This window comes from Leopardus geoffroyi, chromosome D1 (assembly GCF_018350155.1).
Source record: "Leopardus geoffroyi isolate Oge1 chromosome D1, O.geoffroyi_Oge1_pat1.0, whole genome shotgun sequence".
In the NCBI taxonomy this organism is placed as follows: Eukaryota; Metazoa; Chordata; class Mammalia; order Carnivora; family Felidae; genus Leopardus; species Leopardus geoffroyi.
In genome coordinates this window covers 139,413-153,001 of record NC_059329.1, presented here as the reverse complement: position 1 = coordinate 153,001, position 13,589 = coordinate 139,413, and the positions used below count along the sequence as shown (strand labels likewise).

General features: G+C 38.3%; 1 protein-coding gene across 4 annotated transcripts in view; it reads left to right on the top strand.

Annotated features, from left to right (window-relative positions):
• TRPC6 (transient receptor potential cation channel subfamily C member 6) overlaps positions 1-13,548 on the top strand; it is a 137,860-nt gene extending 124,312 nt beyond the window's left edge. For 3 of the 4 annotated variants that reach the window (XM_045482600.1, XM_045482597.1, XM_045482598.1), the window contains 3 exons: positions 2,136-2,219; positions 10,640-10,715; positions 11,472-13,548. In XM_045482600.1, the coding sequence (XP_045338556.1) occupies positions 2,136-2,219; positions 10,640-10,715; positions 11,472-11,623 (312 nt within the window). In that variant the 3' untranslated portion in view covers positions 11,624-13,548. The remainder of the gene's footprint in view (positions 1-2,135; positions 2,220-10,639; positions 10,716-11,471) is intronic. The other variant, XM_045482599.1, reaches the window with a different exon arrangement.
• The last annotated feature ends 41 nt before the right edge of the window (positions 13,549-13,589 follow it).

Genomic DNA, 13,589 nt, shown 5'->3' with positions numbered 1-13,589 from the left:
AGGCATGTAGTGTCCTGAGCTGCCTTAACTGGAGGTGATTGACATATCAAATGTTAAGGTTTCTTCATCTTCAAAAAAATAAAAATCCCAAAGAAACATATTTTTTTCACTTTCTTATTTCCATGAACACTTTTTGGATGTACTAGTGGCCCCTAACGAAAGAAGGAGACGTCAAATTAATAACTTCCAATCATGAGGTTGTAAATTAATGAATAGGTGGTAAATAAGTCAAAGGCACAATGCACAAAGATCCCTTTGTCTGGATCCTCTCCTCTGATTATGAACCTGTCCTCACCCTCCATGCTATATCATGAAAAATGGGGGATGAAAGTGGGCTTGAATCTTGTCGTCACATTTAATGGTGCCCTTAAAGCATAAATCATGGTTTGAAAGCCAGGAAGCATTATATCATCATAAAGATAAATGAATAACTATTTTTAAGAATAAATATTAAAAATTACATTGTTAAAAACATGTTGAAGTTTGCATTTGTTTCCCACATCCATAGATTAGTAGGACTTGAAGGAGAATAGGTATCCACTGGACTAGTCCCTTCATTGTTGGAGAGAGTGCAGAAAGTTCCAGCATCTCACCTGCTGCTCCAGAACTGTTGTGGCAGAGCCTTATTCTTCACATTTCTGTCAAGCACTCTTTTATTAGAGAATCCAAGTTGCCTCTCTTTGGTTCATTTGGCCAATTGTATAATTTTATCTTAATTATGTTTAAAGTTAATATAAAGTGAAAGAATGTGGATATCTTGCTGACACTGTTAGAGAGGTTGAAAGACAAGGGGAAATAGCTACATGAAAAGGGGTGCTAATATTTTCAAAATTGCATATTGTATTTTTATGGATCTTATCAGCCTTAGTATATTCTTCCTGTGCATATAACTTAGCAAGATAATGATTGTTATGTTCTTCACTGAATACCCAGAATCCATAGCACAGCATCTTCATATAGAGGGCACTCCATCACTATCCAGTGTTCACTGGATGAATGTGTGCATAGCTGTTTTAGGTCAGCATGTGGCCATTTAAAGCATCAAAGCATTGAAGTTAAGGACTTTAATTCTCAATGAGCTTTACTTACAGCAACTTAGATGCCATTGGGAAATATGAATCATCACTGTCTTTGAAGATGGTCTTGAAGTTTCTTGTCCCTTGGAAAACAGTTGTACACCAAAAACAACAACAACAACAAAAACAAAAACACAAATGTGAAGCTGATGTGTTTTGCTCAGGTTCTCCTACTTAGTTATTTTTAAAACCATATTTTTCCTTTTAGAGAATGCCATGAAGAGTTTTTTAAATCATTTTCTTAGCATGTTTTTTTTTAAAAAAAGTTTTTAACAATTATTCATTTTTGAGAGAGAGAGCGCATGAGTGGGGCAGGGGCAGAGAGAGAGACACACAGAATCTGAAGCAGGCTCCAGTCTCTGAACTTTGAGCACAGCACCAATGCAGGGCTCGAACTCATGGACCGTGAGATCATGACCTGAGATGAACTTGTACGCTTAACAGCTTGAGCCACCCAGGTGTCCTATTAGCGTGTGTATACAGTACTTTACCACCTTAATTGCAGATTGTTTTAGATCTTTTTTATTTGCCTGTTCAAGCAAATACATGGTTTCAAAAGTACTGCCCAAATGTGATACTATGTAGATCCTAAAATTCAAATGCATTAATTTGTTTTTTATTGGCCCCTGAACTCTGTCTCACAACAAAGTCTTACCCTTGTGTTACTTCAGGCACCCACCTACAAGTGTGGGTATAGTGCTCATGGATGCTGGCCTGTTGCTCCCTTAACAGAGGACTTCTTAGATCACCACCATCACTTCCCCAACTTGTTTGCCTCCTCCTCTATCAGAGATGTGCCTGTGAGAATGTTAAAGCATGACTGTCATGACTACATGACTGATAGCCATGAAGTCTATGAAAGTCCTCAGACAACCTTGAATAACCATTGAGAGATCCAGCACCCCTCAGGTGCCTCTGGTTTGTCTTGGAAGATAGACTATAAAGCAAATTAAATGAAAAATTTACATATGTAACTTACAAATTCCTATATATAACTAATAAATATCGTTACATTATGTAGAAGAAAAATAAGAATTTTTGATTCTTTTCAAATTACAGCTTGGGCATAGTAAACAATCAAGTATAAGGAGCTCACAAGATTTCCAGTTAAATAGTTTCAATAATCCTCCAGGAAAGTATCAGGTAAGCATGATTTTTTTTTTTTTTTTAGAAAACTAAGACTAGTTATTTGTAATATTTAAAATCCCAAACTATGTGATTCTTTAAGTGAAAATGAACTATTATGTTGTTTTTCTCAATATCAAAATAATGCATGAATTCAACAAATATGTGCCTATACTTTCTAAGGACTGGAGATACATAAGTAAATAAAATAGATGAAGTCTTGGCATCCCAGAGCTTAGAGTCTACGTGTTCATTGTAAAAGGCCTATATGTTCATTGTAAAAAGTCTATCCTCACAAAAAAAACATACAGGAGAGAATAAAGTGTACCTCAAAACCCACTACTGAGATTTAAAGACTACTTATTTGGTGATATTCTGCCAGGTGATTATGTGTATATGTATAATTTTACATGTACTTCAAAATTATATAACTGTATATATAATATATAAAGGAGTTAATAGTACTTAAATAATGGCTAACAGTTTTTCACTTCACAAAACATATATTTATATTAATTTTAATGGATGTATAGTACTCTTTGTACAAATATATGATAATTAAAATAATTTCCTATTGATGGAACTTTAACGGTTTTTTCCTACTATTGTAAGTAGTACTACTATGAACATTGTCCGTGCACCCAGTTACATCCTTAGAATAAGTTCTTGAAAGTGGAATTTCACTGTCCACCATTTAATTTGGGGTTTAGAGAGTTAGATTTGGTTTAACTATATATCCACCCAGGACTTCCTGCACATGGTACTGAACCTCCTGCATTTCCAACATTCTCATGGTTGAGGCCCAGATGGGGGAAAACTTTGTTACATTGAAACTAGACATTCCTGGGGCGCCTGGGTGGCGCAGTCGGTTAAGCGTCCGACTTCAGCCAGGTCACGATCTCGCGGCCCGTGAGTTCGAGCCCCGTGTCGGGCTCTGGGCTGATGGCTCAGAGCCTGGAGCCTGTTTCCGATTCTGTGTCTCCCTCTCTCTCTGCCCCTCCCCCGTTCATGCTCTGTCTCTCTCTGTCCCAAAAATAAATAAACGTTGAAAAAAAAATTAAAAAAAAAAAAAAAGAAACTAGACATTCCAGTGCACTGGGAGGGGCAAGATGGTGGAGCAGCCTGGAAGTTCTCGGCCTCTCTCATCCCTGAAATGCAGCTAGATCAGCACAACCCATTTTTCACACCTGGAAAATTGATGTTAGGATTAACAAAACAATCTGCTTAACTTGAACCACAGAACTCAGCATGTACATGGCACAGAGAGGTGAACTGGGGGAGAGAGAAGCTGTGAAGGGTAGGAAGCTGTTTTTGTTTGCAGAGAGGGGACAGAGACAGGCGGTATAGCATAGGAAAAGCACTCCCCCTGAAAGTAGATGGAGAGAAAGAGAAAGAGTGAAAACACCCACAATGGATCGAACAAAAAAGGGAGAAAGGAGAAAGAAGAGGGTTTCAGTACCATTAGGACTCTATAAACAGGGGAACACAGAGTTGGAAACTCCTCAGCTCAATACCTGGCAGAGCTCTGATAAGGAGTTCTGACAGAGCTCTGAATCCCTAGGAGCATACAGTGAGTTCTGAGGGGTCCATGGGCCGCAGGGGAGAAGCCGTTCCTCTGCTAGGAGGGCATTTGGTGGAGGCCATACAACCTCCCCATAGGAAAAGGTCCCAGTGGACCCCAGAGAACAGCCATGTTTTCTGGTATTGGAACAAAGATGCCAGGGCATGGTTAAACCTGGTGCTAGCTGTGTGTTGTGTTTTGCCATAATCTCTGAGCCTCTGCTGCCGTGTGAGCACATGAACTTTTCCTGGGGCAAGCAGGCACCCAACCACATTCTCTGAACCTCTGCAAGAGTGCAGCCACACTAATGTTACCTGGGGCAAGCTAGCACCTGGCCATTGCCCGGTGAGACCCTCCCTCAGAATGTTGGAGGGGGTCCAAGCTGTAGGGCTCTCAGAAGTGAGGGGTTTGGAAGCACAGCCCCATCTGAGATAAAATTTGGGAGAGAGGTGCTGCCTGGCAGGCTGACAGCTTGGACAGAGACTGTGTAGAAGCAGGGAGCAGACAGAAGCCAGAGACAAAGGAGGGGTGCTTGATTGCCACTGAGTGAGAGCATAGAATTCTGGGTGCTAGAGACTGTGAAGCTGGGTGATGCCATTTTTACCTCTCCCACACCTGTGCATAAACACACATGCACGCCACACCTATACACCCCATTAAGCTAAGCAGCACCACCTAGTGGAGAATGGAGCTGTTACACCAAGCCCTACCCAATTGCGCCCTCCAAGAACATGCCCTAGAGGACCACCACAAGTCTCTCTACCTGCTTACTACACAGACTATAAAGTGCATCCTAGTTAGATTTTTAGGGAAAACTGGATGTAATTTATTTTGGATTTCATTATGTTCTCTGGTCCATCTATTCTTTTTTTTTGTTTTTTTCTTTTCTTATTCTTGGATACAGAAAGAGAAAAATTTATTTTTTTTTTTTCAGTTTAAAACTTAAAAATATTTTTACTACACTTTTTCTTTTTTGTAAAATTTTAAATTCTATTTTACTTCGTTTCATTTTATTTTATTGTATAATTTTTAAACATGTTAAAATTTTTTCTTACTTTTTTTCTTTCCCTTTTTTCTCTATTCTATCAAGTTTCTTTCAAAACCAAATCAAAACATATCTAGGATCTAGCTCCCTTTATTTAATTTTTTTGTGTTGTTTTTAACTTTATAATTTTATTTTTTATTTTACTAATTCTTTTTCTTCTTCCAAAACGACAAAATGAAGGAATTCACCCCAAAAGAAGAACAGGAAGAAATGACAGCCAGGGACTTAATCAACACAGATATAAGCAAGATGTCTGAACTAGTATTTAGAATCATGATAATAAGAACTAGCTGGGTTTGAAAAAAGCATAAATCCCTTTCTGCAGAGATGAAAGAAGTAAAATCTAGTCAGGATGAAATTAAAAATGTTATAACTGGGGCGCCTGGGTGGTTCAGTCGGCTAAGCGTCCGACTTCAGCCCAGGTCACGATCTTGCAGTTCGTGGGTTCGAGCCCCACCTCGGGCTCTGTGCTGACAGCTCAGAGCCTGGAGCCTGTTTCAGATTCTGTGTCTCCCTCTCTCTCTCTGACCCACCCCGTTCATGCTCTATCTCTCTCTGTCTCAAAAATAAATAAATGTTAAAAAAATTTTTTAAAAATGCTATAACTGACATGCTATGTTGAATGGATGCCACGGCAGCATGGATGGATGAGGCAGAGCAGGAATCAGCAATACAGAAGACAAAATTATGGAAAATAATGAAGTAGAGAAAAAAGAGGGAAACTAAGGCAAAAGAATGATACAAGAATTTGAGAACTCCGTGACTCATTAAAAAGGAATAACATCCAAATCATAGGAATCCTAGAAGATGAAGAGAGAGAAAAAGGGGTAGAAGGCTTATGTGAGCAAACCATAATGGAAAATGTTCCTAACCTGGGGAAAGACAAAGACATTGAAATCCAAGAAGCGTAGAGAACTCCCATTAGGCTGAACAAAAACCAACCATCAACAAGGCATATCATGGTCAAATTCACAAAATACACAGACAAGGAAAGAATTACAAAAGCAGCAAGGAAAAAAAAATACTTAACCTACAAGGGCAGACAGATCAGGTTCACAGCAGACCTATCCACAGAAACTTGGCAGGCTAGAAAGGAGTGGCAGGATATATTCAACATGCTGAATTGGAAAAAATATACAGTCAAGAATTGTTTATCCAGCAAGGCTGTCATTCGAAATAGGAGAGATAAAGAGTTTCCCAGACAAACAAAAACTAAAGAAGTTCATGACCACTAAACCAGTCCTGCAAGAAATTTTAAGGGGGACTTTCTGAGGGGAGAAAAGATGAAGCAAAACAAAACAAAACAAAAGAAAACAAAAGAAAACAAAAAATACCAAAACCAACAAAGACTAGAAAGGACCAGAGAACACCACCAGAAACTCCAGCTCTACAAGAAACATAATGGCAATAAATTCATATCTTTCAGTATTCACTCTAAATGTCAATGGACTAAATGCTCCAATCAAAAGACAAAGGGTACCAAAATGGGTAAGAAAACAAGATCCCTCTATATGCTGTTTACAAGAGATCCACTTTAGACCTAAAGACACCTTCAGATTGAAAGTAAGGGGATGGAGAAACATCTATCGTGCTAATGGTTGCCAAAAGAAAGCTGGAGTAGCCATTCTTATATCAGACAATCTAGATTTTAAAATAAAGACTGTAACCAGAAGTGAGGAAGGGAATCATATCATAATTAAGGGGTCTATCCACCAAAAGACCTAACAATTGTAAACACTTATGCCCACAACCTGAGAGAACCCAAATATATAAATCAGTCAATCACAAACATAAAGAAACTCCTTGATAATAATACCATAATAGCAGGGGACTTCAACACCCCACTTGCAACAATGGACAGATCATCCAAGCATAAAATCAACAAGGAAACAATGGCTTTGAATTACACACTGGACCAGATGGACTTAACAGATATATTCAGAACATTTCATCCTAAAGCAGTGGAATACACATTCATCTTGAGTACACATGGAACATTCTCCAGAATAGATCACATACTAGGACACAAATCAGGCCTCAACAAGTACAAAAAGATCAAGATCATACCATGCATATTTTTAGACCACAACACTATGAAACTCAAAATCGACTTCAAGAAAAAAATGGGAAAGACAATGAATACTTGGAGATTAAAGAACTTCCTACTAAATAAGGAATGGGTTAACCAAGAAGTTAAAGAGGAAATTAAAAAGTACATGGAAGCCAATTAAAATAACATGACGGCCCAAAACCTCTTGGATGCAGTGAAAGCAGTCATAAGAGGGAAGTATATAGCAATCCAGACATTCCTAAAGAAGGAAGAAAGGTCTCAGATACACAACCTAACATACACCTTAAAGACCTGGAAAAAGAACAGCAAATAAAACCCAAACAAGCAGAATATGGGAAATAATAAAGATTAGAGCAGAAGTCAATGCTGTCGAAACCAACAACAACAACAATAGCAACAACAACAAAACAGAACAGATCAATGAAACCAAAATCTGGTTCTTGGAAAGAATTAACAAAATTGATAAACCATTAGCCAGTTGGATCAAAAAGAAAAAGGAAAGGACCCAAATAAATAAAATCAAGAATGAAAGAGGAGAGATCACAACCAACACAGCAGAAATGAAACCAATAATAAGAGAATATTATGAGCAATTATATGCCAATAAATTGGGCAATCTGAAAGAAATGGACAAATCCCTAGAAACATATAAAATACCAAAACTGAAACCGGAAGAAATAGGAAATTTGAACAGACCCATAACCAGTAAAGAAATCGAATTAGTAATCCAAAATTCTCCCAACAAACAAGAGTCTAGGGCTGGATGGCTTTCCAGGGGAATTCTACCAAATATTTAAAGAAGAGTTAACACCTACTTTTGGAAGCTGTTCCAAAAACTGGAAATGGAAGGAAAACTTCCAAACTTATTCAAGTGGGATCGTGGCGAATGATTCTTTTAATGTATTGTTGAATCCGGTACAGGGCTGAGTCAATATCCGCAAAACAATCAATATGGTGCATCACATCAATAAAAGAAAGAATAAAAACCACACGATCCTCTCAATAGATGCAGAATAAGCATTTGACAGAATACAGCATCATTTCTTGATAAAAACCCTCAAGAACATAGGGATGGAAGGATCGGACCTCAAGATCATAAAGGCCATATACAAAAGACCCACAGCTAATATCCTTAATGCAGAAAAACAGAACTTTCCCCCAACGTCAGGAGCATGACAGGGGTGTCCACTTTCACCACTGTTTTTTAACATAGTTGGAAGTCCTCGCCTCAGCAATCTGACAACACAAAGATATAAAAGTCATCCAAATCAGCAAGGAGGAAGTCAAACTTCGACTTTTCTCAGATGACATGATACTCTATATGGAAAACCCAAAAGATTTCAACCAAAAACGTCTAAAGCTGATCTATGAATTCAGCAAAGTCACAGGATTTACAATCAATGCACAGAAATTGGTTGCATTTCGATACCCCCATAATGAAGCAGCAGATAGAGAAATCAAGGAATCAGTACCATTTATAATTGTACCACAAAACATAAAATACCTAGGAATAAAGCTAACCGAAGAGGTGAAAAATCTATACACCGAAAACTATAAAAAGTTTATGAGAGAAACTGAGGAAGACACCAAAAAAAGGGGGGCAATATTCCATGTTCATGGACTGGAGAAACAAATACTGCTAAAATGTCAATAGTACCCAAAGCAATCCCTATAAGAATAACACCAGCATCCTTCACAGAGCTAGGACAAACAATCCTAAAATTTGTATGGAACCAGAAAAGACCCTGAATAGCTAAAGCAGTTCTGAAAAAGAAAACCAAAGCTGGAGGCATCACAATTCCAGACTTCAAAATGTATTACAAATCTGTAATCATAAAGACAGTATGGTACTGGCACAAAAACGGACACATAGATCAGTGGAACAGAGTAGAGAACCCAGAAATGGACCTGCAAACATATAGCCAACTAATCTTTGATGGAGCAGGAAAGAATATCCAATGGAATAAAGACAGTCTCTTTAAAAATGGGGCTGGGAAAACTGGACACTGACATGCATAAGAATGAACCTGGACCACTTTCTTACACCATACACAAAAATAAACTCAAAATGGATGAAAGACCTAAACATAAGACAGGAAGCCGTCAAAATCCTAGAGGAGAAATCAGGAAAAAACCTCTTTGACCTTGGCCACAGCAACTTCTTACTCAACATATCTCTGGATGCAAGGGAAACAAAAGCAAAAATGAACTACTGGGACCTCATCAAAACAAAAAGCTTCTGCACAGCAAAGGAAACAATCAGCAAAACTAAAAGGCAACCAATGGAATGGGAGAAGTTATTTGCAAATGACATATCAGATAAAGGATTAGTATCCAAAATCTATAAAGAACTTATCAAACTCAACACCCAAAAACCAAATAATCCCGTGAAGAAATGTGCAAAAGACATGAATAGGCACTTTTCTACAGAAGACATCCAGATGGCAAACAGACACATGAAAAAATGTTCAACATCACTCATCATCAGGGAAAACAAATCAAAACCACAATGAGATATCACCTCACACCTGTTAGAATGGTTAAAATTAACAACTCAGGCAACAATGGATGTTGGCGAGGATGTGGAGGAAGAGAAACCCTTTTGCACTCCTGGTGGGAATGCAAACTGGTACAGCCACTCTGGAAGACATTACGGAGGTTCCTCAAAAAATTAAAAAGTAGAACTACCCTAAGACCCAACAATTGCGCTGCTAGGTATTTATCCAAATGATATAGGTATGCTGTTTTGAAGGGGTACGTATACTCTAATGTTTATCGCAGTGCTATGGACAAGAGACAAACTATGGAAAGAGCCCAAATGTCCATTGACAGATGAATGGATAAAGAAGATGTGAAGTGTGTGTGTGTACACACACACAGACACCCACACACACACTGGAATATTACTCAGCAATCAAAAATAATGAAATCTTGCCATTTGCAACGATGTGGATAGAACTATAATGTGTTATGCTAAGCAAAATTAGAGAAAGACAAATATCATGACTTCACTCATATGAGGACTTTAAGATACAAAACAGATGAACATAAGGGAAGGGAAACTAATATAAAAATGGGGAGGGGGAAAAACATGAGAGACTCTTAAATATAGAGAACAAACTGAGGGTTACTGGAGGGGTTGTGGGTGGGGGAAGGGCTAAATGGGCAAAGGGCATTGAGGAAGACACTTGTTGCTATGAACACTGGGTGTTATATGTAGGGAGCGAATCACTGCATTCTACTCCTGAAATCATTATTGCACTATATGTTAATGTAAATTTTAAAAAATAGAAGTAATGCACTGAAAAAAAAAAGAAACTAGACATTTCTGAATTATTAGCAAGTATAAAATCAAAACTACCTTTCTTGGTAAGGGAGGTCAAAACATAATTGAGTGTATGTTTGCTTAATTTGCCATTTCCACATCCAGCACTATACACACCGTCAACCTCCTCAAATGAAAGGCATTGTTTTACTCTACTACTTTTCAAGTAAAATATAAGCAGTAAACATCAAGGGGTAGATGTTTTTTCTAAACCTATTCTTTTCTCAAGAATTAACTTGTGAGTCATTAGCTCTGGTAATGTAAAAATTGCTGTAATAATTTGCCGATAGTGTGCATTCCATGCCAGATAAGTCCTCTTAGTCTTTGTTAGCATTACTTCTAAGGTCCTTACAGGGGAAAGACCCAGACAGTTATTCCAAATGAAAGATTTGTCATAAACATAAAACTGAGCTGGGTTTCTCCTTTGTCTGTCTAGAAAATTATGAAGAGGCTCATTAAAAGATACGTCTTACAAGCCCAGATAGATCGGGAGAGTGACGACGTGAATGAAGGTGAGCTGAACAGGGACCAGCCGGCCCCTGAGCCTGAGTGTGGGTGCAGCCCTGATGTAGAGCTGGAGGAAAGCTGGAGAGAGCGGTTTGGGGAGGGTGAGCCTCCTAGGGAAGAGAGGGAGGGTCTCACCAACCGTCAGCGCTACTAAATAGTGTTGGAAAATAGGCTGTTTTTCCAGAGTTGGGGCAGGTGTCACTTGCGACATAAGTAACTGTTGCTTTTGGGGAGTGGCTTGCAGGGATGAGGAAGTGGTTGGGAAAAGTAAAAGGCTCTTGCCCCCAATCCTGCAAACATTTGCCATGAATGTTTCCTTTTTGCTAGAGAATCTAGAAAAGATACTCAGATTCCTCAGTGTCCTTGAAGTTGGGTTGACCTGACAAGATGTAAGTTTTGGGACCTGCAACAGTAATGACTGTGGCTTTCTCAGCAGAAGGCACTACCATCAAGTGCTACCCCTGTGACTGTTCAAAACTAATAGGTCCTCAAGTCAGCAGATTTCCTCAGAGTCCGACGGAATTGGCACCTCTTCCAATTTCCTTGGGACTTTTGTTATCATTTTTTCTCTATAACCTTTTCATTAACCAAAAGCTTTAGCTGAGAAAATTGAAACCTGCCCCCTTAGGAAGTTTTTTTCCTTTGAAAGGATTCAAACTACAGATGTGTGTGGAACTGACTGATTTCATTCTGTTCCAGAATCACTAGTTTCTCTGCATTATATATTATAGTTGACTTCCTATCTTTATTGTTTTTTAAAGGGGAACTGAAGGAAATTAAACAGGACATCTCAAGCCTCCGCTATGAGCTCCTTGAAGAGAAAACTCAGAATTCAGAAGACCTCGCAGAACTTATTAGAAAACTTGGGGAGAAATTATCAACGGAACCAAAGCAAGAGGAAGGCAATAGATAGTGCAAAGATGTCCATTAAAAATCCTATTTATTTGTCTACTTGAAGCCATATTATTTTCCAATTTATTTTTTAAGTGCCATTGTGGCCATCTTTTAGACAAGAAAATGTCCAAAGATAACTTGGGAAATTCCATTATCTGAAACCCTAATATTTAATATTTTTGGTGATTAAATTTCATTGTTCAGGCTAAAGTTTGCGGATTATGGTGAAAATTATGCCCAACTATTTGATGTTTTCTTGAGCATAACAATCGTGATGCTGTGATTGCTATCTAGTGTCTGCCTGGGGATTGTCTTGGCTGGTAGGAGGCTGACACAGCACACTCTCCGTGTGGTCTTTACCTTGAAGGTGATTTCAGGTAACTGCTTGCCTGCCTTATGGATCCCCTGATGGTGACTTCCAGCCCTGAAATCTAGGGACAGATAATCTGTAGCTGTTTGGAAAATGCTATTTAATCATCTGCTCTAAGCCCTCACAGAATATGATTGGTAATATCTGTGCAAAATTGGGTTAAATCTTTCCTAAATTTGCCAGTTCACCTCTTTGAAAACGTTACACTTAACAGTGAAAAAGTGCTTCCTCCACTGAGCCCTGGGAACATGGTTTAGTTTGTGTGTGTATGTGCACGTGCATATGCACACACACGCGAGTGCACATAGAAAAGTGTGTATGAAATGCTTGTCCTGTTTTCTTTTGTAGCCAATATGGACTCTCAAAACCTCTTTATCTTTTGATTTTTACTGTGACTGAAAAATTATTGTCCAAATAATGAATCCTTTATTGGAGAAGTATCAAAGTCACAACTGATTATGATTATTTGGTCCAATTATAGCATAATGTGCTCTTTTTGAGGCATTTACAGGTAAATCCCACATTTGGCATTGAGTATAAAGGAAACCGTGGAGGGAACTTGCAAATACTTACCTTTATTCTCAGTATGTTCTACCCTCTCTCAAAATATATGAAGCAGGGATGTGCGTTTGTAGGCATCCACATAGGCTGCTCTTACGATGTGAAGCAATATCTACAACGATTAAAAGAGAGAGGTGAAAGTTCATCTTTTCAACTACACAGACTACCAACATTTAAATGATGCTGGGTATTAACTGGAAATGTTTCTTTAAATTCAGTAAAGAGAGGTTTCAAATGCAAATTTTTAACTTCATTTTAGAGATAAAATAGTCACAAAAGTCTAGTTAGCCCCAACTTTGAATTAATTTAAGTCAAAGTAGTTTTATGTAACCAGATCACAAAATGCAACTGAAATTTGCACTCAGTGATTTTTGTATTTGTGGGTATCATTTACTGAGAAGTTATTTAGTAATACAGAAAAGGTAGGCTTTCAAATGTTTTGTGACAGTATTTGAGCCAGAAGTTGTAAAAATCAGCCTCATAGCAAATGCACTATTAGCAAGTTGAAATAACCTAACATCCACAAAGCTTTGTGTTGTGCCATGAAGGAGATTGGCCTCTATGCCAAGGGGTGCTCTGTGACAGCAAATGGGCTTGACTCCAAAGAATCTAGAAAAGATACTCAGATTCCTCAGTGTCTTTTAAGTTGGGTTGACCTGACAAGATAAAAGTTTTGGGACCTGCAACAGGGATGACCGTGGCTTTCTCAGTCATCAAGTGCTACCTCTGTGACTGTGCAAAACTAATATGTCCTGAAGTCAGTAGATTTCCTCAGAGTGCAACGAAATTGGCACCTCTTCCAATTTCCTTTCAATTGGAACATGAAAAGAAACCAACCACGTTTTAAGAAAGGTTTTTAAAAGTTCCAACAAGAGCTTAATTAAAGGCATATTGTCAGAGGATGGCCATAAGCATGACTATCCTGCACAAGTGTCAAGGCCATTGGCTTTAACTCTTGTATTCCTGTTGTAGTCAGCCTAACATATAAAAATAAAATGATTAATCAGATTAAATGTATTTGTTCATCCTGTTCTCTCGGTCATATTTGTCTGCT